Source organism: Eubalaena glacialis, chromosome 18 (genome assembly GCF_028564815.1).
Source record: "Eubalaena glacialis isolate mEubGla1 chromosome 18, mEubGla1.1.hap2.+ XY, whole genome shotgun sequence".
NCBI lineage: Eukaryota > Metazoa > Chordata > Mammalia > Artiodactyla > Balaenidae > Eubalaena > Eubalaena glacialis.
In genome coordinates this window covers 34766066-34792528 of record NC_083733.1, presented here as the reverse complement: position 1 = coordinate 34792528, position 26463 = coordinate 34766066, and the positions used below count along the sequence as shown (strand labels likewise).

The 26463-nt window shown below is 54.6% G+C and overlaps 1 protein-coding gene across 3 annotated transcripts in view; it reads right to left on the bottom strand.

Moving 5' to 3' along the window:
* The window catches only part of ZNF423 (zinc finger protein 423), a 330174-nt gene that overhangs the window by 120422 nt on the left and 183289 nt on the right, over positions 1-26463 (bottom strand). For all 3 annotated transcript variants that reach the window (XM_061173369.1, XM_061173368.1, XM_061173370.1), the window contains 2 exons: positions 18264-21478; positions 11218-11302 (listed from right to left, as the gene is read on the bottom strand). In XM_061173369.1, the coding sequence (XP_061029352.1) occupies positions 11218-11302; positions 18264-21478 (3300 nt within the window). The remainder of the gene's footprint in view (positions 1-11217; positions 11303-18263; positions 21479-26463) is intronic.

Genomic DNA, 26463 nt, shown 5'->3' with positions numbered 1-26463 from the left:
ACAAACCAAATGCTGGTGAGGATGTGGAGAAACTTGCTGGTGGCAATGTAAAATGGCATAGCTACTCTAGAAAAGTTTGGCAGTTTCTTAAAAAGTCAAACATTCAAGTGCTATAGGCCCAGCAACTGTACTCCTGGAATTTATCCCAAAGATCACATAGACTTACATATGATTCCATTTATATAACATTCTTGAAATGACAGAAATATGGAAATGGAGAACAGATTAGTGATTTCCAGAGGTTAAGGAAGGAGCGGGGGCAGGATGCAAGTGGCTATGGCTTTAAAAGGAAAGCATGAAGGATTCTTACGTAATGGGAATGTTCTGTAGCTTGAGTGTATGGGTGTCAATATCTTAGTTGTGATACTGTACTCTCATTTTACACATTGTTACGGTTAGAGGAAACTGAATCTCCAGTTGTCTCAAAATTAAAAGTTTAATTTTTTATAGGTAAAAATTTTATAAGGATGAAAAAAGGACCATAAAAAGCTTGAAAAGAAGGTGGGGTGGGAGCTCACTGGCTTGAGGCATAGGGACTGTGAGGGAAGAGGCATGAGGTTGCCAGATTAAATACAGGATAGCTGGCTAAATCTGAACTTCAGATAAGCAACACATAACCTTTTAGTCTAAGTATGTCCCATACAATATTGGGGACACACTTAGACTAAAAAATTATTTGTTGTTCATTTGGAATTCAAATTTAACTAGCCGGCCTGTATTTTTATTTGCTAAATCTGGAAACCCTAGGAGGGAAGAACAGGACACAGGCATCTGGAGCCAGATGGGGGCTGTAGACTGAAAGAGGTAGGGTGGACCCAGGGAGAAGTAAGAAAGACTTAAGGAGAGAGGCCAGACAGCAGGCAAAGGGATGCCGGGGGACCACAAAGATGCCCCAGACTGGGCAGTGCCTTAAGAGAGGGGGAAGGCAGACACTAGCATGGGAGGTTCCCAAGCTGCTGGGTTTATGGAGCTCTGGTGAAAGGATCCTTTGTGGGTGGTCCACAAAGAATCCAGAAAAAAGGCAAAAGTGTGGATGCTTGAGTCTCCAGTGCTGATCTGGGCTGGAGGGAGCCTGACAGACCATCCAAGGGGGGCGGGGGGGGGGCTCTAGGCACTAGAGGCAGCACTCGATTAACCCCAGGCTGTCCCCTGGGCACCCGGGGCTGTTCTCACCGTGATGTGGCACCACCCTCTAGGATCTCCCCTTCCTATGGGGGAAGGGCATGCACACCAGCAGGCTCAAGTGTCCAGGGCAGTGGGCAGTCATGCACCTGATCAAAACTAAAACTAGTCTGGGCACTCGCTCTCAGCCAAAAAGTCACCTCCTAGCCAGGCCATCGCCAATCATACGTTTTTACACTGCTCCTGGACACACGTGGTCGCCCCTTCTTTTCTTCACAGAACATATCACTTTTTGAAGTAGTCGGGATTTTTAATTTGTTTTCTTGCTTAACAGTTGATCCCCACTAGCTCCAGGATTGCAGGGACTTTGTCTGTCTTACTGCAACATCTACGCCTAGTACCTGGCACACAGTAGGTGTTCAGGAAAGAAAAAAAGTGCTGAATGAATGAAGGAGTAAATGAATAAATCCTTCTGATGAAAGCTACCCCTTCTGGAGCTCTCCTGCAGGCACAGCTCCTTGGAGCTTGGTAAAGGCAGAAGGCCAGTCTTCATCCTCCAGGAAGCCCTCAGCAGCATCCTCTGAGCCGCCGTGGACCGGCACCTGGGATTGTAGGCTCAGCGTGGTCACAGAGGGGCTCAGTTCGTCCTCTCTAAACAAGGGCTCTAGCAGCAGCGTCATTATCTTTAATGAGTCCCTGCCACAGGGACTAATAATAATAATATTAATATTAATAGCTACCACTTACTAAGAACTTACATGTGCTGGGCACTTGTCATATATTTTAAGTCATTAATTCTTCAAACAGCCCCCAAAAGGTAGCGGTGGTGACCCTCTACTGTTTGTGCTGCCCCCTCCTTGTGAAAAATAGATACCCTTTCTCTTTTCAAGAACGCCCTCCCCATTCCCATTGTGGGGGGAGGAGGGGCAGATACTGGCCCACCTCAGCGTCCAGGGAGGGTGGGTAGTGCCAGCGCAACCATTCAACCCACTCCAACTCCCTGGCTACAATGATTGCCTCCTGGGCAGCTTTAGGAGGCTTCTGAGGCAGTGAGCCTTGGTCCTGAAACATTTTCTGCTGATGAAGAAGCACATGCCCCTCTCTGCTGGGACCACTGAGTGGGGAGCTGCTGGCTGTCACTGGCACCAGGGGATCCCACCTGGGAATGAAGGCAACAAAGAGAAAGCAGAGCTGAGAGGTGGAAGAAAGATAGATTGGTGATGACTTTCTTAGAACCCCTGGATCCAGCCATGCCTGAAGCCAGTTACCTAATGTATCCCCAGACTTTTCAGTTACATTAGCCAATAATTCTCTTTTGAATGTTGTAGTCAGTGTGAGTTGGATCCCTGACGTGTCACTGAAAGAGACCTGCCTAAACTGCTATGTTAGTACAGCTATGTTCAGATGGGGGCATTTTATAGATGTGGAGCTGAAGCATACAAAAGGCAAAATAACTTAGTTAATCATGAGCTGGAACTGCTCTTAACCACTCTGATTCACTGTAGAGTTCTACATTCTATGTGTGTGTGCACACATGTGCACATTTCTAATTAATATTCATATCTACAGCAGATTGAGCAAACTATTGGTGCTTAATAAAGATCTTTTGGATAAACTAAAATCAGTAACTTCCTAATAAAGCGCCTTTGTTTAGAAAACACTCCCATCAGCAACCTTGGATTCTTACTGCAAGTCAGGCTCACAACTCACAGTGTGTCTTTGGGAAATCACTTCCCTTCTCCCTACCTCAGTTTCCCCAGGGAAATGCGCTGGAAACCGCACCCGGTGGGGCATCTGTGAGACTGGTCAGCCAGTGAGGGACGCCCCGACTCCTTCAGGGCAGGGATCTGCAGTCAGAAGAGGAGGCCTCCCACTTCCTCCACACTGAAGCTCAGGGACCCGCGAGGAAGGGAGCCCTGGCCAGGCATCCACAGCCCAGTGTGAGACTCTGGCGCCTACTAGGAGCTCAGGACAGAGCAGGCCAAGCCCTGGGGTTGCAGGGCCCTTGTTTTCTGCCATCACTCCAGTGAGGCTCAGCCAGAAGCAGATGCAAGGGAAATTGCTCACATGTCTGCTGCTCCCAAGCAGCCAAATGACCATAAAGGGCATTCAACAAAGTCAACTCAATAACACAGGCCTCCAAGTCCATGGCATGGAAAGCAAGTGAAGAAGGCTGTGCCTGTGGGCTGGCCCATCGAGGGCCCCAGGCCCTGCCCCTCCAGGACTGGCTCCATTGCCATCTCCTCTCCATCCTTCCTCTGCTCCCTGCTGGCTCTCTCTTCTTAGCCTAGAAGCATACTCTGGTCTTTCCCACTTCAAAATGCAAAAGTTTCCTCTGACCCTTGGACCCCTCGGCTCCTGTTTTCTGCCCTTCCTTCCCAGCCTGGAACCTGGAAAGTCAAGTCTACACTGCTGGTCTCCCCACCTCTCCTCAACTTGTTCCTCCGTCTGATTCCACTGACGATGCTCGTGCTCAGGACAGTCCAGCAGACCCCCTTCAGCCTGCCTCCATGGGCCTCTCCGTGGCCCCTCACACTGCTGCCCAGAAGCACTTTGCTGTCTGGGTATAGATGACCCCACGTTCCTCATGCCCCTCACTTCTCCCAGCTGCCTCACCATCTGCGCTGAGGCCTTCAAACCTCTCCTCCAGCCCAGGCCTTCCTCCTGAGCTCCCCACCCATGCAGCCAACTGCTGGCCAGGCACCAACATTCAGATAGGCCACAGGCATCTCCTGCAAAGCCAAATTGCCAACAAACTCAAGCTAACTAAGTGTGATGGGCCTCCAGGTGTAGGAGTTAAGAGGATTCCAGGCTCTGAAATCACACTGCCTGAGTTCAAATCCCCCACCTGCAACTTACTGACATTGGACACGTCCCCTCAATTCCCCATGTACAAAATGGGGAGAATTAACAATGCCCCTCTCATAAGCTGTCATGGGGTTAAATGTGATAACATGTGTAGATATTGATAACAGGGCCTGATACTTAGTAAGTCGTGTTAGATGTTAACGATCCTTACTGGAATCATCATCTTCTTTGCTAACCCCCAATAGCTCTTCTTCAGGCATGGTATCATCTTCTACCTGTCACTCAGAACCTGGTCGCCTGAGACCTTGGAGTCATTCCTAACTTCTCTTACTTCCCATTTCCATTCCCAAATCCTGCTGGCTTTGCCTCTCAAGTGTTTCTCCAAGCCACACCCTCCTAACCAATATCCTCATCTTCTCTCACCTACTCTACGGCAGCCTTTTCTGTGACCCACCTACCTCCTGCCTCAAAATTTATTCTATAATGATACCGAATTGTCTACAATTTCCCCACAAACTACATGGGTCTCTTCTCTATGAACTGGCTTATGCTATTTTCTCTGCCTGGAAGGCCGCTCCCACCTTACCTTCCACCTTCTAAGAGCCTGATTAGGTGTCACCTCATCCTGGAAGCTTTCCTGGAATGCCCAGATTGGGCAAATTGCCTGTCCTTTGAGCTTCTATATCTTAGACTTAGTGACGTGATATTAACTTATCCTTTCAGGTTACCCCCTTCCCAACTTGGCTAGAGGTTCCTCACTGAGGATCTCAATCATGTTTACTGAACTGAGGTTACTATTCAAAGAAACCCACCTATGGAGGCCCTTAAAAAAAGGATGAAATCGATCAAAATGAGAAAATTTCCACTATTTTAAAATCCAGAAATGATGGATTCTTCATAGACCAAAGTACTTGATCAACAGCCTCCTTAAACCAACCAATGAGATTCAAAGTCAGGGAAAGTGAGTCCTCTCATCCACGGGGGCTGTTAAGGAGGGAAGTGACTGTGCCCTACTTGGGGGATAAAGAAGGAGGAAGAGGAAGAGGAGAGAGGGGAGGGGGAGAAGAAGAAGAAAGAATTAGATGATAGGCTCTCTGTACAAGCTTGTTATCCTGACAGAACAGTCCCAGAACTTGAAACATGATCTCTGGGGGCAGAGGGAGACAGTTTTATCACATATTAAGGTTAGACAGATGTTTTGGGTGTCTGGTGTTACCTGCATCAAAAGCACCACAAAAGAGCTAGCACAGCCCTGCCCAGCAAGATGTGTTCCCAACAGAAAGGCACAGGAACCTTTTTTTCCTTTTCCTTTTCCTTTTCACGTGTTTTTCTCTTCAGTCATATTTGAGGGTTTTGTATTTCCCTGGTGTGAGAGTGAAACACTGATTTCCACACCAGACCTTCCTTCCTCTCCAAAAATACTGCAGGCCAGGTCTTCAGCAAGGGTCCTGGGTGTGGAAACAGCCTCAGAAAGAGGGGGTACCTGGTCTGCAAAGTGGGTTTCAACATGTCTCCTGGGATGTACTTCTTAAAGACTTAGAAGGAAGAAAACCTCCCTCTCTCTCCCTCTCTCTCTCTCTCTCACACACACACACAAACACACACACACACACACACACACACCCCCTGAGCAGACCCTTCCCCTCTAGGTGGACCAGGGCCCATCCTGCCACAGCACCAGGAGGACAGACAAGGACCACCCGCCCAGCATGGGGGGCATTTTAAAGGCCTGAGCAGGAGGTGGGAGAGGCTGATCTTCCAAATGCCCCCCATTTCTTCAGTGCCGACAGCAAAGCCCAGGCCCTAAGAGGCACCCAGGGAAAGAGGCTGACGTGACCAAGAAAATAACATCTTCAGAATGACTAATGCCCCACCGGGACGGGACCAGCTCTGGCCTGGCTGCCTGCCAGAGGGTCCACAGCCACTTTCCAAGGACACGGAGGGCAAACGTCCCTGACAAGTTCCCCCAAGGACTGTCCCTTCCCAGCTCTGCCCCTCCTCGGGGCTCCCCCCAGGGGCCTGTGAAGCCCTGAGTTAGGACACCAGGGCCCAGAGGCTGAGTCACTCCCTTGGGGCCAACCTGGGTCATAGCAAGTTCGTTATTTCAAGGACAAGTTCTCAGACCCCTCGTCCAGCCATCAGCCTGACAGAGACCGAGAGGGGAGAGGTCTGCGAGCGGATGAGGAGATGACGAGAGGGCAGGCAGACTAGCTTCCCGGGGCTCTGAAGCCCCAAGTGCCCTGGGGGGACTGTGCATGCCTTGTACAGAACATGCCCAACACACGTGGGGAGATGCTCATCCTTCTCCAGCCATCGGGGGGCCCTGTCTCTGGGCCAGGCCCCCCACAAGCCTTCCTCAGCAGGCCCCGGGGAGCCCAAGGCGGGGGCCTCCTGCAGAGCCATTTTCCAGGGGGTGGGGGGGGTGGAGGGCGGGGGAGGGGAGCGGGGGATCTCGGGGGAGAGGGGCGCAGGGGGAGGTGGGGAAGGGGCAGCTGGGTGGGGCCAGGTCGTCCCCGCAGGAGGTCACAGAACAGAACTGTGGACTGCTCCAAGTTTTTGATGTGCCTGCTGGGGGAGGGAGTGTCTAAAACCATTTCAAAAGCTGGGGGAAGCCCAGAGAAGGGAGGGCCTCATTCTCTGTAGGGAGGGGGGATTTCAAAGGAGACCCCGCCACTGAAAGGTTTCAAAAGACCCTTGCCTTTCGATCAGCTCCAAATCACTCCCTTGCCAGCGGCAGCCAGGAGAGGGGTGCTGGGAAAATGTTTCCAAGGAGACATGTCCCTGAGTCATCATAACTCCCGGGGTCTGGAGGCTGCAAAGCCACGATGAGGCACCCCCACCCCCGCTATAAAAAGGTCAGTTTAGCATCCCCCGGGGGTGGGCTCCCACAGTCCAGGTCCCTGGGGAGGCCTGCCTCAGACCCCCAGTGCCCCGAGTTTATGAGAACGCCACCAAGCTGAACAGCGTCACGTCTATCTGCCGAGTCCCCTCGGTGCCACTAAGGGGGGTTTTTACCCCCGCCAGCTCCAGGCAGCCACTCTGGGCTCGGGCCATTTAGCAGGGGAAGCTGTCCACAGGGACACTGGACAGTGTCTACCGGGGCTGCAGCGCCAGCCCCCAGCCAGAGCTCGCGCACCTGCTTCTCTTCCATTCACACCTCCCACAGTCACCCCCGCCACCTTCCCCAAGCCACCAGGGCCAATAGGCACACAGCACAGGCCAAATATAAGTTCCATCACCTCCCTCCTCCCTTCCCTCCCTGCCTCATTCCCTCACTTCTGGACCAGACGGGGCAGGTCTCTGTTTTTTTGCTTTTTGTTTGTTTGCATAACGAGTTTATTTTTTAAAGGCATACAGACAATAAACAAAGCAAACATTCCATCAGATATTAACTTCTCCCAAGTGTTATCTGTCCTAGAATTGTTCCATTAAGTTCCAGTCTCTAGACATCTTAAATTCAATAATCATCTTCATCAGAGTCTATTACTTTTCTTCTGTTGAATTTAACTACTGTTTCCTGTTTGTTGGCTTACTTTTTCAAGGATTTCTATTAAACCTTGTTCTGATACCTTCCCACTTAGTTGTCCATACCGTGCCCTCTCATCCCATTTTCTTCCCCCTCAACACTGCACCCGGATGAATCTCCCCAAAGCACCCAGCTACAACCAGGCCATAATCTGCTCCAAAACCTTCAATGGCTCCCTAGTGTGTAAGCCCAAGGTTGCACACTCAGGTGCCCGCAGGGACCAGGCAGGGGCCACAGATGAGCAAAGCATCCCCCCAGCTCACAGCAGGGACTGGTGGGGCCTGTGGTTCCAGCTGCTGCCCAGCTCCCATCAACTGCGCTGTGTGGGAATACGGGCCATGGCTGCCACCTCTCCTGGTTTTTCAAGGGAAACCAAATAAAACACCCACCAAGGGGCCCCCAGATTTGGACCCCAGCCTACAGGGTCAAGTCCAAACCCGAATCCCTTAACCTGGCCTTCAAGGCCCTCTGCGGTCCAGCCCCAAGCCACCTCCCCACCCTCACTGCCCATGATGTTACAACGTGTGATGCCTCCATCCTAGTCAAGTCGGGCTCCACCGTTCCCCAGGCACCTCCTCTGCTCCTGCCTCTGAGCTTTGCTCACCCCGCAGTCCTCCCACAGAGGCCGCACCCCACCTTCTCAGCCTAACCACAACACATCCTTCAAGGACCTGCTTCTTCCTTACAATCAGCTCTCCCAGGGCCCTGTTCTCTAGCGACTGTCCTTCATTGCTAAGGCTGCTCCCTTTGCCAGGGATGGCCCTAAACCACAGAGAAAACGCCTCCTTACCCTTCAATACCCAGGCCTTCCTGATGGACTTATTTGGATCCAGCAGTCCCTGTTCCGGGAGCACCAACCTCAATACACTGTGCTTACTGGACGCCCATCAGCCTCCCCCATGGGCAGGAAACCCCTGAGGGTAGGGCTGGGTCTCTCCCACCACAGGCCCTGGCAGGGGAGCCACACACAGTGGAGGGAGCCTGGTTTTTATTCAGACCCTGGCTCTGCTACTTCCTGGCTGGAAGAACTTGGGTAAGTCATTAAACCTCCTCTGTGAGGTGGAAAACTAGAAGCTACATAAGTACCCGGCCTGTGGTGGGGCTCAGTCCACGGCAGCTGTTAGCATCCTTACCCAGCGTGACCTCCCGCCACTGCACAGCGTGGTGCTGTGGTGTCTTCTGCGGGATGCTGTGAGGTCTCTGAGGGGAGGGGCCGTGTCCCCTTCACCCTCTATCACCCACAGGGACCACCCCAGGTCTCTACATGCAGCAGATGCTCCATGGTCTTTGATTGATGGAGGTGATGAGGCGAGGGAAGGGAGGGCAGGTGAGGGGGGGCAGGGCAGAGTGAGAAGAGGTACAGCCCTGCCACCAGAGGTGTAGCTCCAGCAGGTCCCCAGCCCGTGCCTCATGGCCATGAGCCAAGGGCCTGCATGTGAGACCTCGTGCAGCTGCATAAACGTCTTGCCTGGACGCTCAGGCTCTGAGACCAACAGCTCCTTGCTGCCTGCTCTCCAGGTCCCCATCCCCCGCGCATCCTGAGAACAGGCCAGCTCACAGCACTGCCGAGCCTGGTGAGGGGCCCTTTCCAGCCACCAGCCGGGACTTCTTCTTGCAGGAGCCCCGCCCTCTGCTCACACAAAGACCCAAGTGCCAATCAAACCCTCCTTTCACATCTTCCACCACTCTAGTTAAGAGCAAGCCCTCGCCTTCCACCTGTGGACACACAGCTTCCAGGTGCTGCACAAAAGGAAAGGTGGAAGGGAGAAAGGAGGGGGGGAGAAACACCTTTGAAATCACTGCGGTCCAATTAGCCAGCCTCTCGCCCTTCGTGCTTACAAACAGGAGCACACATTAACACCTGCTACAAAAGCAAACATTTTTAGATATCTTTATCTTCACCTCCCTGACACTGCCGTGAAAGCGCGCTCAGCAGCCAGTGACGGACAGGGTAGTTTCCTTCTTCTACTTCAGCAGGGGCCTCTCAAACAGAAGGAACTAAAAAGTCACCAATCTTCCTGTCGGGCTGAATTCCCAGGGTCCCCTGCCCCTCCCGTGCTTCTCATGTCCCCTCGTCATTGAGGGAGCCCCACCAGGCACCCAGTTGCGCTCAGCGCCTTCAGGGGACCTGCCCCGAGTCACTGGGACGCTAGGTACCCAAACTCACTGAGCAGCAGCTGGCGGGGACCAGGGGACCGTAGCCACCCTGAGCACAGCTCCACTAAAGAAGGGCCTTCTTATGTACAATGTGGATGACGGCACAGATGTGGAACAACTCTCACAGGCTGAGATGGGAGGGAGACTTCATACAACCGACCACTTTGGAAGTGTATTCATCTGTATCTACCGAAGGGGAACCTACTCATATCCTACTCAAATCCCACCAATTTCAGTCGGAGAGATATTCCCATTAAAACTGTATGTGAGTGTTCACCAACGACTCATACAAGAATGGTCACAGCAGCACAGTATTTGAAACAATTCCACAATGGAAACTACCCAGATGCCCATCAGGATGTGTATCAAGAACAGATAAATGGTGATGTGTTCATACAATGGAATATCATACACCAGTGAGAAGGGGCAGTGTCTAACCACAGGCACTAATATGAACAAGCAAAAGGCACCAGACACAAATGAGCAGAGACGGTGTGATCTCATTTACATAAAATGCAAAACAACCACAAGTAACCTATGCTGTTAGCATCAGGACGCTGAGGCCCTTTTGTTGGTGGGGGAAGGGCCTGGAGGGGGCCGAGGGGGGGTTTCTGGGATGCAGGAATGGTCTGCTTCTTCACCTGGGTGTTGGTTACCCAGGTGTGCTCAGTTCGTGAGGATCCACTGAGGGGGACACTTAAGTGGACCTTTTTTTAATGTATGCAATCAAGGGTTTTGTAAAACAGTACTCTGTTGGCATGGCTGATGTTAAGACTCTAATGAAAACATATTAGGGGCAGAAAAATGGAGAGAAAGTCAGGGTCGGGATGCTCAACCCAGGCCTGATCTTTCTTCACTCAGACTGCGGGAGTCTTGGAGAAGGTGCTCATGCTTCCGCCAAAGACCCAGGGCACCAAGATTCCAGAAGTTCTCGAGGCCCTCACTGCCAAACCCACCCCCTGGGCTAGCCCCATGCCACCAGAAATCCGCTGTGCCCTCTCTTATAGCGAGGGCCTCCCTAGCCGCCAGGGAGACCACATCCACCCACAGAAGGCAAGTAAGACCTCAAGGCTTCCCTCCATCCCTCGGGCCAAGTGAGAACACGATGGGACTTTGAAAGCTCCCTCCTTAAAAGGCTGAATTTTCCAAAGTCCAAGACCGCTTGAAGAGGAATGGGAAAAGTAGCGAAATAACTTTGTAAGCATTCTGTTTTGACAATGTGCCTGAGGAATTCCCCACGTTTAGTGGGGAAATGTGAGCAGTTAAATCTATTTGATGTCATGACATACGAAATTGAAGCATAATTGCCCCTGAGTGCTTGACAACTGGAAAGCACTTCATTTCAGAAATGGACGGAAATTTATGCTGGGAAATGGAAGAGACTGTCAAAAGTTTGACTGCAATGTGAGTGGAGCCACGCGAAAGGAAGGTTCGGATGGAGAAAGTGCTCCAGCTCTGACATTTTTAGTCCCATTTGAAATGTCTCAGAGACAGCAACAGTGACTCTATCCTTTGAGCTAAAAGCCAGTGAAATGATGATTGGACCCAAACATTTCAACCCCGAGGGGTGGCCGCAGCACAGGTAGGAGGAAACACATGCTTACCAATCATGTGGTTGGCAACGTGGATTTGGATCTCTCTCTCGTTCTCGAAGGTCATCTGGCACTTGATGCACTGGTACGTCTTTTTCTGTTTGGAAACCAAAAGGAAAGGAATTAGACAGCCAGGATGCAGAACAGAGCAGAAAGCAAAAGCTCCTGGAGGCCATGGCTCAAGACTTCCCAGAATGGCTCTGATCCGCTCCCAGTTCTCTCCAGGCCATTCTCTTCCCACCTGCCTCTGCATCCAGCTCAGATTCAGCCTAGGGAAGTGGGGACAGGCTCCACTGCAAGGGAGCTGCTCCTCTGCTCGACCCGGGGAAACTGCCCCATCCCAAGGTGAGGGCACACAGCAGAACCACAGAAAGGAAGCTGAGGCAGGCTGTTCTGCTTGGGGTATGCTCAAATCCCTCTACCCATCTTCCACCCATCTATGCCTGCTGCATCCACTCATCCATCCGTCCGTTCATCCATCTGTCTACCCATCACTGTCTACCTACCCTCTGTCTACCCATCCATCCATCTAAACACACATACACACACCCACCCACCCATTCATTCATCCAGCCACCCATCCATCCATCCATCCAATCATCCATCCATCCATCCATCCATCCATCTCTCTTTGCACCCATCCAACTACTCTCTCATCTATTTACCTACCCTAAGAACCAAGTGGCCAAGCAGGGGAGACTGCTTCCATCAGCTCTGACACTCAGGGGTGACTGAAGAATTCCTCCTCTGCCCTAGACACACAAGGCCCCAGGTGATCCTACAGCTGGCTTCCACACACGGGGAGCTATTACCAGCTGCTTTTGTGGGGAGGGGGGCAGAAAAATGGAGAACATGAGACGTTTCAAAGCCTCTCGAAGACTGGTTCCAAAGAGTGGAGCTTCACAGTGTGAAACCAGCCCACTGTGGACAGAGGTGTGTTGCCTGAGTGGGGGAAGGGCTGTGGCTGTGCGTCTTTATGAAGAGGGAGGGGTGGTATGGGAATTCAAACTATCCAAGTTTTTTGAAGACTACTTTGGGTCCTGGGATGATGGGCCTCCCTCGACCTCTGGAAAAGAGGGCAAGACTCTGGATTTCTTGGCTGAGCACTGAGGCCCAACCCTCAACGATGTAGCCAGGACGAACCACCAGAGGGCTCAGTCATCTCAGCCCCACCTCAGCCCCACCTGAACCTGCAGTTCTTCTGAAGGGCCTGGTCTCACCTCCGGGCCTTTGTCTATGCCGTTTCCTCCACCTGGAATACCCTCTCCATCCTTAGGACTCTGTTCAAATGGCACCTCTTCTGAGAAGCCTTTTCTTCCCACCCCAGAGTGAGTTTAGGATCTCCCCAGGCCCCTGAGCTTATGATGAAAGCATCTAGTTGATCCGCATACGATTCTGTCGTGGCCAATTGATTTGTTTGCTCGCCCTGCACCGTGAGCACCCAGAGGGCCAGGACGCGTTCTGTCCACCTGTGAGGTCCCAGCAAAGACTGCGTGCTTAGGAAGCATTTGTTGAACGAATGAGCAAAGTTGTGAAATAACATGTGCCACGCCCTCTATGAGGGCAGAAGGGACAAAGAGAAGTCATCCCACGGTGACTAGGGATCCTGGATCCCCACCACCCAACACAGGGCCCAGCCCAGAGTGAGTGCCTAATAAGCACTGAACTTTCATCATGATTCTTACTGCTGCTGAGAGACTGTTGAACAAATGAATGGAGAAACAACTGGAACAGCTGGTGCCGGGAGCTTCAGGCTCCAGGCGGGGTCCCCGCTCGGGCTCCAAGACCCGTGCTGATAAGACCAGAGGGCCTTGCTCCCAGGGCTTCGGGAGACCTGGGCGTTCAGTACGTCCTCAGAGCAGCCGCAGCGCTGGGCCCAGAAGCAGGCATTCGGCACGGAAACACCCGGGAATAATGGGTGAGTCTCGGGGGGACAGAACAGGGGAGCCTCACAACAGGCAGAGGAGATTTCAGGCCAGAAGAGACAGCAGGGACTGAAGTCTTCTGAGGGGCACAGTCCCAAAGCACCCACCTCGGCTCAACTCCTGGTCTGTGCTTATGGAGAGGAAGGACCCTGGGTTTCTCTGCCATCAAAATCATTCATTCCCTCTCACATGTGTCCCTCACCCACTCTGCCTGGCAAGTATAAGGGTCTTTGATGCTTAAATAGATGATTGAAGGAATGAATGAATGAATGAGTGAATGAACAAGTAAAGGCAAGAATGAAGCACGCCCCAGGAAGCTCCACGCGGAGGAAGCCCAGAGGAGCCTGCTGGACAAGGAAGACTGTGCCCCCCACCTTCTTGGTCGGAAGTCTCTAGAGGCCACGGCCACGGCCACAGCTAGTCCAGACCGGTGCGGGGGACAGTTCATGATCAAAGTGCTGTTCCTCCTCGGGGCAGATGAATGAAGTAGGCTCACTGTGCTTGAAAGATAAATCACCAGGAGCCTGCCTGGGCAGGATGAGAGGGTACCCCCAAATGTCCCCCTACCATATGGCCACCCCTCAGTGGCAGGAAGAGGACTGGGCCCTGCCTCGTGGGGCAAGAGGCTCCAGGGGAATCCCAGGGGAGTGGTCACAGGAGCTGCTGACCAAAGAGCCTGGGCGTTCACACACACACACACACACACACACACACACACACACACACAGCGCGTATGCGCAAGCATGGACACGCATGTGAGGATATACACACAGACTTGCAAACATCCTACATACCTCGCCCCAACTCACCACCAACACGCAAGACCCTCACACACACCCACAACCCCTACACCCAGCAACCCACTTGCTCCCTGTAACACAGACACAGAAGTGTAACACCCTCAGAGAGGTGGAGACATCCTCATGGACCACAGGTTCACGGAGCATCCCCAGTAACACACACGCTTTCAGTTCTCTCCCTGGAAGCCTGACAGCCACACCCATCACTCCCCAATGCACCCGCGGATGCACAAGCAGCTTATGGCACAAGGGTGTGCACTGACCCTTGTGGACACACATGTAGACTCACAGGTATACACACGCACATTCACAGTCGGGCATACACACACCTGCACACACACAGGTTCACCAGTACCAACACTCACTAAGGCACATGTATACCCATATGCCCCCACCCAGAGATGGCCCTTTGGGCCTTGCATGTGAGACCAGGGATGCCCAGGGTCTGGAGCAGCAGGCACCCGGGCCAGGCTGTGGAACACAGCATGGGGAGAACAGGTGAGGACTCTCACTCTGTCTACCTCCTGCTGCCCCCCATCCTCACCTCAACACCTCCTCTGGGTCCGTCTCCCTTTTGCTATCCCCCAAAGACTCCATCCTCCTCTGGAGGTTCAGCCCCCGCTAGGAGACATAATCACAGAAAAACAGAACTTGGCATTCAAAGCACCTCCTCTGCATAAGCCCCTTCCCCGGGGCCCAGCCCAGGACAGCCAAAGCTGAACCCTGGGACCTTGGCCAGGCCTGCCTTCCCCAGCGTGGCCCGAGCAACCTCAGAGGGTCCCGGGGCAGGAAGAGAACACGCTGGAGGATGTGGAGAGGAAAAGGGAAGAAGAGGGGCAAGACAGCCACTGCTGCTGAATTCCCACGATCATGATCGCAACTCACATTTACTGAGCACCTACTATGAGCCTACTATGTGCAGGCACTGTTTATTCTGAATACTCACAATGACTCTGCAAGCTCCACTTTAGGGATGGAGAAAGTGGAGTTCCAAGAGGCTAAATCATCTGGTCAAAGCCTAGCGCCGGTGAGCAGGAGAACTGGATTGGACCCCAGGCAGGCGCCCTCCAGAGCCACTGTCTGAGCTGCCGTTCTTGGCTCCATGTCCCAGACCGCCCCAGACAGTCCTGCTCTGGGTGACAGAAAGCTGTCACCTGAACAAGCCCATGAACCTGGCTGTCTGTTTACCCTGCAGGAAGATGGAGTGTGAAAGCACCCAGTCTACCTCCCCACCCCACGCCGGACGGGGCACCGTGGCAATCTGGTGAGTCGATGAGGGCCGGGGTCTGCCCACAAGGGGCTGGAATTGGGGTGACGTTGTTATTACCCGTAAATAGAGGGGGAGGCAGAAACCTCACCGCTTCGCTCCAGCCGACAGCAGCCTCGGCCCCATGGGAACCCAGTCCTCAGAGAGCTGGTTGCTATGGATACACTCCCGAGGGTCCCAGCCTGCCAGCCCCCAAGCCCCTGTGCAGCCCCCAGAGTCTGCTCTTGTATGCGTGAGTCCTGGGGGAGGGAGGGGTGGGCGAACAGACAGCTGGGCCCCTGCCCCCAGGCGTGCCCAGGCAGGGAGCGAGGCCCCAGAGGCTGTGCCTCCGCTGGGGAGGTACCCGGGCTTTGTCTAGCTCCTTTCTGCAAATGGCCCATCTGCCCAGGCCTCTAGATGTGAGTGCCAGCTCCCTTCTCTCTCACAAGACTAGGGACAGGGAGAGGAAGGCCTTCCAGGCTCCCAGAAGACAAGCCCCCTCGGGCTCGTAGCCCCGCACTCCCACGCACAGCCGTGCGTCCTCGGGTATGTGGCTCCACCTTTCTGAGTCTGGACCCCCTCTTTGCCAAAGCCAAGGTCATGGCAAAGGTCCAGGGTGTTGCCATGGAAACAATATAAGAGTGGGTGCCCACACAGTAGGGGTTTTACGAAGTAGTACTTGATACAGGATCCAGAGCAGAGACTGGGATGGAGGAGGCTTCAATAGCCAAAGGCTCTGGGGACGCTAGAAGCAGCCCCATGGCTGGCAGGAGCCCCAGTGTGGGCAGGGATGGGGCTGGAGTGCACCTGGGAGAAGGGCATGCAGGGGCCCGGCCGTGCCACACTGTCCCACCGCATGAGCACCAGGCTGACCACCCTGGACCCCACCCTTGCAACTAGGATGGGCTCCAGAGGTGCTGGCTGAAGGGCTGGTCACGAGCTCGGGCTGGGGCACCACACACTCCCTGGGCTCCAATCCCTTCCCTGCTTCTTTAAACTGGGGGGCTCACAGCAAACTACCTAATTGTTCCTTGCCTCCTTTTCCTCATCTGTAAAGTGAGTGCTGTAAGGATTAAATAGATAGAAAGTGCCTGGATGTGCCTGGCACATCCTTATTCCTCAATAAATGTGAGGTGTGATTATAAATGGGAAAATAACAAGTGATGGTTGCTACATGCCCAGCACGTCTTTACTCATTTAATCCTCAGGGCAAAACACTGAGGTCAGCAGGGAGACAGTCACAGTATTTGACAACTGAAGAGGAACACGCGCCGGCCAACCAGAGCAGAGGCTGGTTAAAAAAGCAGAACGGCCCCCCCGGTCCCTCCCAGGTGATGCCAGCTTTGGAGATAGACACTATTGCAATTGCTATTACTATTGTGATTACTGTTACCCTCTGGCTTTACAGGTGAGGACCGAAGCCCAGAGAGATCAAATCATAAGTGGGTACTGGAAGGGGGAGATTTTAACGCAGGCCATCTGACTCCAGGGCCCGAATCCCCCCCAATCCACCCACACTGGCTGGCAGCAAGCTGAGGCTCAGGGGGACAGAGCTGGGCAGCTGTGACTGCACTGTGCTCAGGACCTCTGAAGAGTGACCGCTGGACCCTTACCTAGAGGCTGTGCTCAGTCAAAAGGCCTTAAGAAAGTGGTCCATTTCTGACTCTCCTCGGCTGCCAGGCACACCAGAAATAATGGGCGCTCAGGACAAATTTAATCAACCAATCAATCACCTCTAAAAGGAGCTCTCTGCTACAGACAGGGCTTTGAGGAGAGGCCTCAGGCCCCAGCTGGACACACAGCTCTATCCTCATTCAGATGTTTCTCTCTGCAGCTGGGTGATCTTGGTCAGGGCCTCTGGCTCGCTGGCCTCTGTGGGGAGCTGGCCAGGAGACCCCTTAGGGGCCCCCACTGCAGATTCTCCCTTCAGCCTCTCCAGCCCTCCTTCTCTCTCACTCTCTCTCCCCCTCAAAATCCCGGAGTTCTGGGCCCCAGTTCTGATCCCACAGTGAAACACCCTCAGCAGACATCCCTGTCTTCCAGCAGGCACCTGTGGCAGGTGGCCCTTCCCCAAATCCTGCCCCCCTGCCAGCGGTACCAGCAGTGGCCCTCCAGGGAAAGATACCCCCGAGATCTGCTTGGCATCTCCTCGGTCTGGAAACAGACAACACAGACTTGATGGGAATCCCCGGGCCCGTTCTGACACCTGAGGGCCACGCAGCCTCCAGGCCCACTGGCAGGTGCCCCTTGGTCACCATTCCCAGGGCCCATGTGGACCCTCCAGTAGCTCAGACTTCCCCTGCCTCATTGAAACCCACTGGTTATGGGCCTGCGGCTCCCCCTCATCTGGTAGCCCCCAAGGCAGGGACCGTTTCTGACTCTCCTTAGCTGCCAGGCACCCCCAAAATAAAGGGTGCGCAGGACAATTTTGATCAATCATCAATCAGTCATTAACGATAACAGTAACTGGAAACATTCCTAGGGCCTTCCATGTACCAGCAACTGCACTGACTATAATGATGCTGTTGATGGTAATAGTATCAGCTGGTGATAACTGCTAGCGTGACTGGGCCCTAAGTGCCAGGTTCCAAGCCCTTTATGTGTATATTCTCTCCATAAATTGTCAAAGGACTCCTAAATCTAAAGCCTAGAGAACAGAGTGACTTGCCCAAGAAGACCCAATAAGCATGTGAATAAGCCCACTCCCCGATCAATGACCAAGACGACCACCAACATTGAGGGAGCACTCACTGCAGCAGCCTTTTACCTACATGATGCCACGGGCCCCTCATAACAATTCTATGAAGTCGAGACAATTATTATTCCCATTTTACAGATGAGCACTTGGCAAATGAGGCCCAGGAAGATAAATGCCATGTCACACAGGAAGGGAAATGGCAACACTGGGGTTTGAACTCAGAGTCTACTGTGATCAGATGTGCTTAACCGCTCGCTGCACGACGGCGCTGCTTCTCTGGGCTACTAGAGGGAACGCCACCGGGCAACACAGAGCGCAGCACGGGGGCTCCTCTGGGCATGAGCGGAGCCCCAAGGAGCAAGGTCCAGGCTCGGGTGGGCTGCACTTACCCGGGGCACTGGCGACGTCTGGGCGCCTTTCCGGGGCCCACTGGTCTCTGGAGTGAGGTCACGGTGGTCCACCTGCATGTGGCTCTCCAGGTCCTCGGCACTCTCGAACTTGACGCTGCACTCGGGGCAGCGGAGGCCGGCACAGGGCCGGTCGGCAGGCTCGGGCGGGGCCAGGCCACCCACCTGTCCGTTGGAGCTGCGGGCCATGCAGCCGGCGCAGAGGCCATAGGGGAGCCCGTTGACGTCGAGCTTCACCAGGTCCTGCTTGCTGCGAAACTCTTTGAGGCACAGGGCACACTTGTAGAGCTTCTGCAGCCCCTGGCCGTTGGGGGAGGACGCAGCCGAGCTGCCCGCCAGCTTCTGCATGTGGAAGGTGCCATGGATCTTGAGCTCGAGCGTGGAGGTGACCGTCTGCATGCAGACCACACAGCGGAAGCCTGTGAGGGAGTTGCGCAGGTCGGGGTGCATCTGGCAGTGCTCGATGAACTCCTCCTCGCTCTGCAGGGGCATCTTGCAGATGCGGCAGGTGCCCGTGTCCAGGCTCTTGCTGTGGGTCACCTTGTGCTCGGTGAGCGTCAGCAGCGAGGGGAAGCGCTCGCCGCAGATGGGGCACATGTAGTGCTTGGCAGGGCCCCGGTGCGTCTGCAGGTGCTCCCGGAGGCCGTTCTCCGAGAAGAAAGTCCGTGAGCACACGTTGCACTTGTGGTTGCCCTTGATGAACTCAGCCTTCTTCCGGGAGCCGTCGTCCTCGCCTGGCCGGATGTTGTGGTCCCGCAGCCTGTGGTTCTGCAGCAGCACCTCCATGGTGTAGGCCGCCCCGCAGATATCGCAGCCGTACATGGGTTCTGACGCGTCCACGTCATCCTCGCTCGCCTCGTGGCTGTTGGGCGCCTCGGGGTTCTTCAGCAGCATGCCCTGCAGGTCGGCCGGCTCGGCCTTCTTGGCGGTAGCCGGGGGCACCCCGTTGGCCGTGCCGTTCTCGGTGGCCGCGTCAAACACGCAGTGCTTCTCCCGCAGGTGCTTCTCCAGCAGGATGATGGCGTGGAAGGCCTTGCTGCAGAACTTGCAGTTGTACTTCTTGCTGTGCGTAGTGATGTGGCACTGCAGCTCCACTTCGGTGCTGAAGGTCTCCCCGCAGAAGATGCACTTGTGTGCCTTGGCCGGGTTGCCCAGGTGGCTGTGTTTGACGTGCACCTGCAGGTCGGCCTCCTTGCGGAAGTCCCAGTTGCAGGCCGTGCAGCGGTACATCTTCTTCTCGTTGCTGTGCTTCACCGCCAGGTGCACCTGGATGGACACCTTGGAGTCAAAGACCTCCTGACACAGGGTGCAGTGGTAGAGCACGAAGGTGTGCATGTCCAGCAGGTGCTTCTGCAGGTCGTCCACTGAGGAGAACTGCTTGTCGCAGCTCTCGCACACGTAGTGGGTCGACGTGGTCATGTAGTGCACCGTCAGGTGCTGCAGGAGGGATTCCTGGGAGTCAAAGTCCTCTTTGCACTGGGGGCACGCCTGCTTGCGCAGCAGCAGCTCCAGGTGCAGCTTCAGGTGGGTCTGGAAGCTCTCGAAGTTGGAGAACTTGAGGTCGCACTGATTACAGGGATACTCGCCGTTGGAGATGGAGTTGGCGCTCACCGACAGCCGCTGCCGCTTCGGGGAAGACACCTCCACGTCAGATGAGACCGGGCTCTGCTCCGCCTTGGACTTCTTGCTGTGGGCCAGCGGGATGTTCTTGTGGTTCTCCTTGATGTGCTTGGTGAGCTTCAGGATGGAGCCGAAGATGGGCGAGTTGGTGCAGTAGGGGCAGGAATAGACCTCCATGAAGGACTGCGCAGGCTGCACGACCGGGGACTCCAGCTTGGCGCTGCCGACGCTGCAGTGGGCCTGCTGGATGTGCTCCGTGAGGGAGGACTCGGTCAGGAATCCCATGGAGCACTGGTTGCAGAAGAAGGCGTTATTGCCGTCGGGCGGGTTGGAGTTGGGGCCGCAGTGGGAGACGCGGATGTGCTCCTGCAGGCTGTTGATGTCGGCAAACATCTCGGGGCAGTAGTTGCAGTGGAAGGCGGAGATGTTACTGAACTGCATCACGGGGTAGGCGTGGTTCTTGTGCAGCTTGCGGACGTGCTCATTGAGGTTGTAGAGGGTGGGCATGGAGTCTAGGCAGATCTGACACGTGTGGCTCTGCTGCGGCTTATCCGCGTGGATGGTCTTCAGGTGGATCTCCAGCACGGCCAGGCTGTTAAAGTCCCGCTTGGAGCAATAGGGGCAGCTGTAGACCACCTTGGACCAGCCCTGCCCGTCATCCCGCATCTTCTTCTGACCCCGCAGTGGCTTCAAGGTGGAGTCCGGCGTGGAGCCTCGCTCCACGGAGGCGCTGGAGTCTGGAGTGGCGCTGCTCATGGAGGCCACGCTGCCCAGCACGGGGTCAGGGCTGACGCTGTGGTTGCTGGAGTCGGGCTGCCGGTGGCTGTCCAGGTGGCAGTAGACGCCCTCCACCGAGGAGAACTGCTCGGGGCACATGGGGCACTTGTGTTTCTGGTTGGCGTGGGCTTGGTGGATGTGGGCAAGCAGCGCGTTCTCGTCGACGAAGACCTCGGGGCAGTGGATGCACTGCAGGTCGGCCTTCTCGGAGAGCTGGGGGTGGCGGGTGAGCACGTGCTTCTCCAGCTCCTCAGTCTGGCTGAAGGTGTCCTCGCAGTAGTCGCACATGAAGTCGTCCTTCTTGGCCTCCTTCTCCGACTTGGCCAGGTGCTCCTTGTTCTTCTTGTGGGCCTGCATGTGGCTCTGCAGCGAGCTGGTGGAGGAGAAGCCGCGCTTGCAGACGGTGCACTTGAAGGGCTTGCTGGAGCTATGGGTCTTCAGGTGGATCTTGAGGTGGTCGCTGCGGGAGAAGGCCGCCTCGCACTCGTGACAGTGGTACTTCTTGTCGCCCGTGTGCAGCTTGATGTGCCGGTCGCGGCTCCTCTTGTGCTTGAAGAGGCGGCTGCAGTAGGTGCACTTGAACGGCAGCTTGTCGCTGTGGATCTGCTCGTGCCTCTTCAAGTAGCTCAGGCGGATGAAGGACTTGTCGCAGAACTGGCAAGGGTACGGCAGGCCCGTGCCCCCTTCCTCCTCACCCAGGCCCAGGTCACACCCATCTCCGATCATCTGCGTGGGTGACGCAACATCCTTGCTGGAGGGAGACGAGGCCACCCAGGAGAGTTGTGGGTCGTCGTCACCATCTGCAGAGGGAAGGCAGAAGAGAGATTAGAGGCAATTCCCAGGGCCGCGAGAAACAAGGACAGAGCCAGCTTCTTGAAAGCTCGCAGGCTGAGGCTGTGCAGCTGGCCAACTGCTGCAGGGGGAGTGGGGGGAGGGAGTCTGGGGGGCCGGAAGCAAGTGGACATGCGGGCCTTCCAGTCTGCAGAGGGGGTGGAAGAAGGGTGGCAGGATAAGGCGGGGACGTGCCTCTCCCCTGGGCAACACCTTCCTGGACCTCGCTGGATGCAGCACGCAGCCCCCCAACAGGAGGTGAGGTCTCAGTCACTTCCCTGATGGGGGGTCGGGGGGTGCAGCCTGGGAAAAAAGTCACCTGAAATGTCTTCAGAGACCATCAATCCCATAGGCCAAAAGGAGGTAAGTCCCATCACTTGATCAAGACATGGGGGTTGACTCCCCCTCCAACCCCTAGTCTGTGGGGGAAATCCCACTGGTGCAATGGGACGTAAGCAAAACTCTGCAAGAAAATAAAATGCATTTTAATGAATTCGGCCACACCACATACCGTGGGGAAGGGGGGACTGATAAAGCTGGAACTGCTGCTTCAGGTACACACAGACATATGAGGTGGAAGTCACAGGCACATGGTATCAGCCCCGAGAGCACACACGGGGGTAAACGAAGGGCACTTGAGAAGGGGCTGCAGGGTTCCCAGCCCAAACCATCCCAAGGGCGGTCATTTTCTTTGTTCCCCCTCCACCCCTGGATCTGCCCCAAGTTCGCTCAGGACCCTGGGTGATGGCCCAACGGTGCGGTGATCAGAGATGGGGCCAGGACCCAGATGGCCACAGAGCTCAGAGCCTAGTGGGCCCTTAAATCCCCTGTGGCGTGTGCGGACGGGGCCTGCACAGACACCCCATGTGGCCCGCCCTCCCCAGGGACAGGGGCCACCCCCGCACTAGGGTTGGCCATTTCTGGAAAAAACAAAGGCAAACCGGACACAGCAAATTAAACCAGTGAAGTTTCCCAAGACACGGCGGGGGATGAACCGAGCCAGCCTGAGCAGGGAGTGAATTCCATGGCTCAAGTTTCGTGTTGGGTGGATTTAAGACTTAATAATGAATGAAACGGACCGCAGGCTGCTACGGGCAGGGGAGAGACAAACAAAAGCTCAGACTCGACTGCACTGACCTTGCTCTTCTAACCCCCAAGGAAACAGACCACGGCCCCCGCCTCTCCGGCCCCCAGCCAAGCCAGCTTAGTCTTCGGAAAAGCCTCACAGATGGAACCCAGAAATTCTTGGCCAGAGGCAGCCCAGACCCTCTAGAAGGGAAAGGCAGGGGGACCACATTCCAAGGTTGGGCAGGCACCAGCATACACACCTGCACGCATAAACACACTCACACACGGCTCACACGTCACTCCACAACTCACACGTGAACTCCAACACACCAACACACACTCACACACATGCAGTCATACCCACACTCATACCCACACACAATCACACAAACACATCCATTCCCCTGCAATCGCTCCCACATACACACACAAGCTTGAACATACATGCACACTCACCTGCAGACACAAACACATACACCATCACGGAGGCACGGCTCAGACCGGGGGTCCCATACCCCCAGGCTCTCACAGCTGCCAACCCCAAGACTTGAAGAGACAAGCAAGGCCGGCTGAAGGGTCTTTCGGGGTCCCTCAGAGCTGGCTCTGAGCCTGCTCCTAGGGCCCACGCACCACCCCGGTGCCCGCACGGGGCCTCTGGCCCCGACCGTGTGAAGATCTGCCTGACCCCAGCTGGCACCGCTGGCAGAGCTCTGCCTGGAAGGATGCCGCTCTCCAAAGCTCCCGGCCCAGAGCCCTGCATCTCTCAGCAGCCTCCCTGCCTCTGAAGCCCAGTCACCCAACCCAGCGCAGGGTGCCTCCCAAAGTGAGGGCGCCCGCTCCCCTGGGAGCCTCACATTACAGGGCCTTCGGATGGGAAGGACGCAGCGCTGCCAGCCCCTCAGATGAGATGCGGCGGGAGGCGTCCCGGCCCCTGCCTGGTAATTCCCAGCTCTTGCCAGCTGGGCTACGCGGGGCGCAGACAAAGGGACCCAAGGGAGCAGATGGCTGCACCTGGGGCAGCTGGGGGACCTGCTCGGCCCCCGCCCCCTGGCCGGGCTCCACCAGCTTTTTACTATTTTGATGTCTTAGCTCAGACTCACGCAAGCTGCCACGGAGCCCTTCCTGTGTACCTCTGCTAAGGGCTGTTCTAACCACGAAGGAGGCGGGAACCAGGGCCCCTCCCACTGTACAGACGAGGAAACTGAGGCACAACCACAGTGACGTCCCCCAGGGAAGGACAGCACCAGGTCTGTCCACAGTCAGGCCCCTTGACACAGGTCAGTCGTACAAGACTATACCTGCGTAGGTGAGACCAGGAGAGGGACCCCCATGCCAAGCTCCCATGCAGTCATGGTCTGGCTCTCCTTTGAGCCCTGACAGGACCACCAGAATGGCCCATCATCTGCATTGCAGGGAGGGGCCCCCGAGGCCCGGGAGGTGCAGAAGCTGGCTGGAGCTCGCAGGGCTGACGAATGGAAGACAGGCCAGTTCATGGGTGAGGGGGGCAGGGAAGATGCCTTGCCGGAAAGACCAAGCCCGGGCACGTCTTTCGTTCACGTTGTCTGAGGATGAGAGCAGACACGTGCACTTGAACCCTGCTCCTCCATTCATTTGTCCACCCCACAAGCGTTCCTCTAAACTCTCAGAGTCAGCTCACACATCTGCAAACAGGGACGTGTTGTGAGGGGTGGATGAGAAAACGTAATGTGAAGAAGCACTCTTATTCCATTTACATGAACTGTCCAGACCAGGCACATCTGTAGAGACAGAAGGCAGATTAGTGATTGCCTGAGGCCAGAGGAAGGAGCAGGGATTGACTGCAAATGGGCAAGAGGCATCCTTCTGAGATCATGGAAATGCCTGAAAGCTGCATTGCGGTGAGGACTGCACAGCTCTGTGAATTTACTTAAAAGTCACTGAATTGCTCACTTAAAACAAATGAATGTTATGGTATGCAAATTATACTTCAATAAAACTGATAAACAAAAGCGCTATTTGGCCAATAATAATAATTAGCACTAATGAGTACCACTAGTGCTAATAAAATTAGCAGCTACATTTAGTGAGCATGTCCCAAGCGCCAGCACTGTGCTAAGTGCTTCTATTACCACAATTAATCTCTTTTCATCCTCCCATTGGTAGCACCCCATTTTTGAGATGAGGAAGCTGAGGCTCAGCGAGGTGAGTAACTTGCCCTGAGTCACAGAGCCAGATGCCCCAGTGGTGTTTGACCAGGATCGCGGGGTCTACTCTCACCCTGCTCCCCCTGCAACCCCACCCAGTCTTTGAGAAGAAGAAGCAACCTGCCCCAGCACCACAGTCCCCGAGGTTCATTGCGGGGCTGCCTGGCTGGCTTTATTTTTCTGCAAACAAGTCTCAAAACTAAAGCAAAGCACATTATTCTGGGAACAACAAACTGAGCAACTGCTGAGATTATAATCATCTGACTTGAAACGAAAATAAGGCTCCTTAAACTGAAAAGACCCAATCAGGGGAAATGGGCATGTAGACAAATAAAGACCCAACACAGATTGCCCTGTTTAAAGCCTTTTACCTTAACAACATTGACTGCTGCTGTCCCATCCCTCCAAATGCATTTTGTTTGGGGGGCACTTAGCTTACTGTTCTAGGAGCAGACTGGAGAGATGACTGGGGCCAGCACACTCAGGATGGATGTGCAGGGAGGTCGGCAGATGAAGGGGGGTCCTTTTCTTACAGCGGCAACGCTCCCCTCACGCTGACTGTTAGACATCACACAGTGCAGCCGGTGCAACACACGCCCTCAGGCAGATGTGCAAAAAGGGAAGGGGTGCAGAAACGGGATGAAGGCAACCCCAAGGTCCCCCTCAACTTGAATGTTTCAGAACTCAGGGAGAAGGTAGGTTCAAGGAAAGTCCAGCTCGACCAACCACATTTTCATGTCCAAGTGAATGCTTTGATAGAGTCTACTATGTGCCAGGCACTCTTTTAAAAGCTTTACAGGTGTTAACTCATTCAGTCCTCTCAACAGCCCAATGAGGTAGGCACTATTATTATTATTGAATATTTCCCTGATCAGGTGAGAAAACTGAGGCACAGAGAGGCTGAGTAACTTGCCTAAAGCCACACAGCTTGCAGGCAGGAGAGCCAGGATTCAAACCCAGTTAGTTGGTTCTGAGTCGGTGCTTTCACCCACCATGCTACCCTGCCTCTCCCCTTTGGGAGGGGGCACCGTCACATGAGAATATCAAGAGGGAAACCCAGTGACTAATGCCAGATCCTTGGCCTCCCCCTCCCCTTAGAATGAGTACAAAGAAATATAACAAAATAAGTGGAAAAATCACTTTCAAAAAGGAAATTAAAGTCATTTAAAAAGGACTAATCCTGAAAAAAGGCCTGATAGGAAATGGGTTATATGGGGCTTTTGCTGTCTGCTGCAGGAAGAGAACGAAAATAAGCATAAAAGAGGGGAGGAATTTCGATAAAAACTCAATTATGTAAAAAAAAGAACATTAACTGGGCTTCAAGATACATCAGTGGCAGAAAGAGTCAGGTGGACCCCAAGCTCACATGGCCACACTTGGTGAATTCCACAGGCTGAGGCCGCAGCCATGACAACGTGGCCTCAGACACACCTTGTCTGGGCAGAGCAGAGTGGCCGCCACCCAGGATGGCTGGGACCCTCAGCTCCACGCTCCTCCAGTCACAGAGAATCAAGGTCGGGGCTGCCGAGGAAGTACCTGGTTGCAGGAGGGAGAGTAGCTAGCCCACAGGCCCAGAGGAGTGAGCGGAAAGGGGGACCTTCCTGCAGCGAGGGGCACAGGCTGAGGAGGGAGGGAGCCCTCTGTCACTGAAGTTGTCCTAGAGGAATAAACGGCTCTGAAAAGAACAGTGAGGGGGAAGGTGT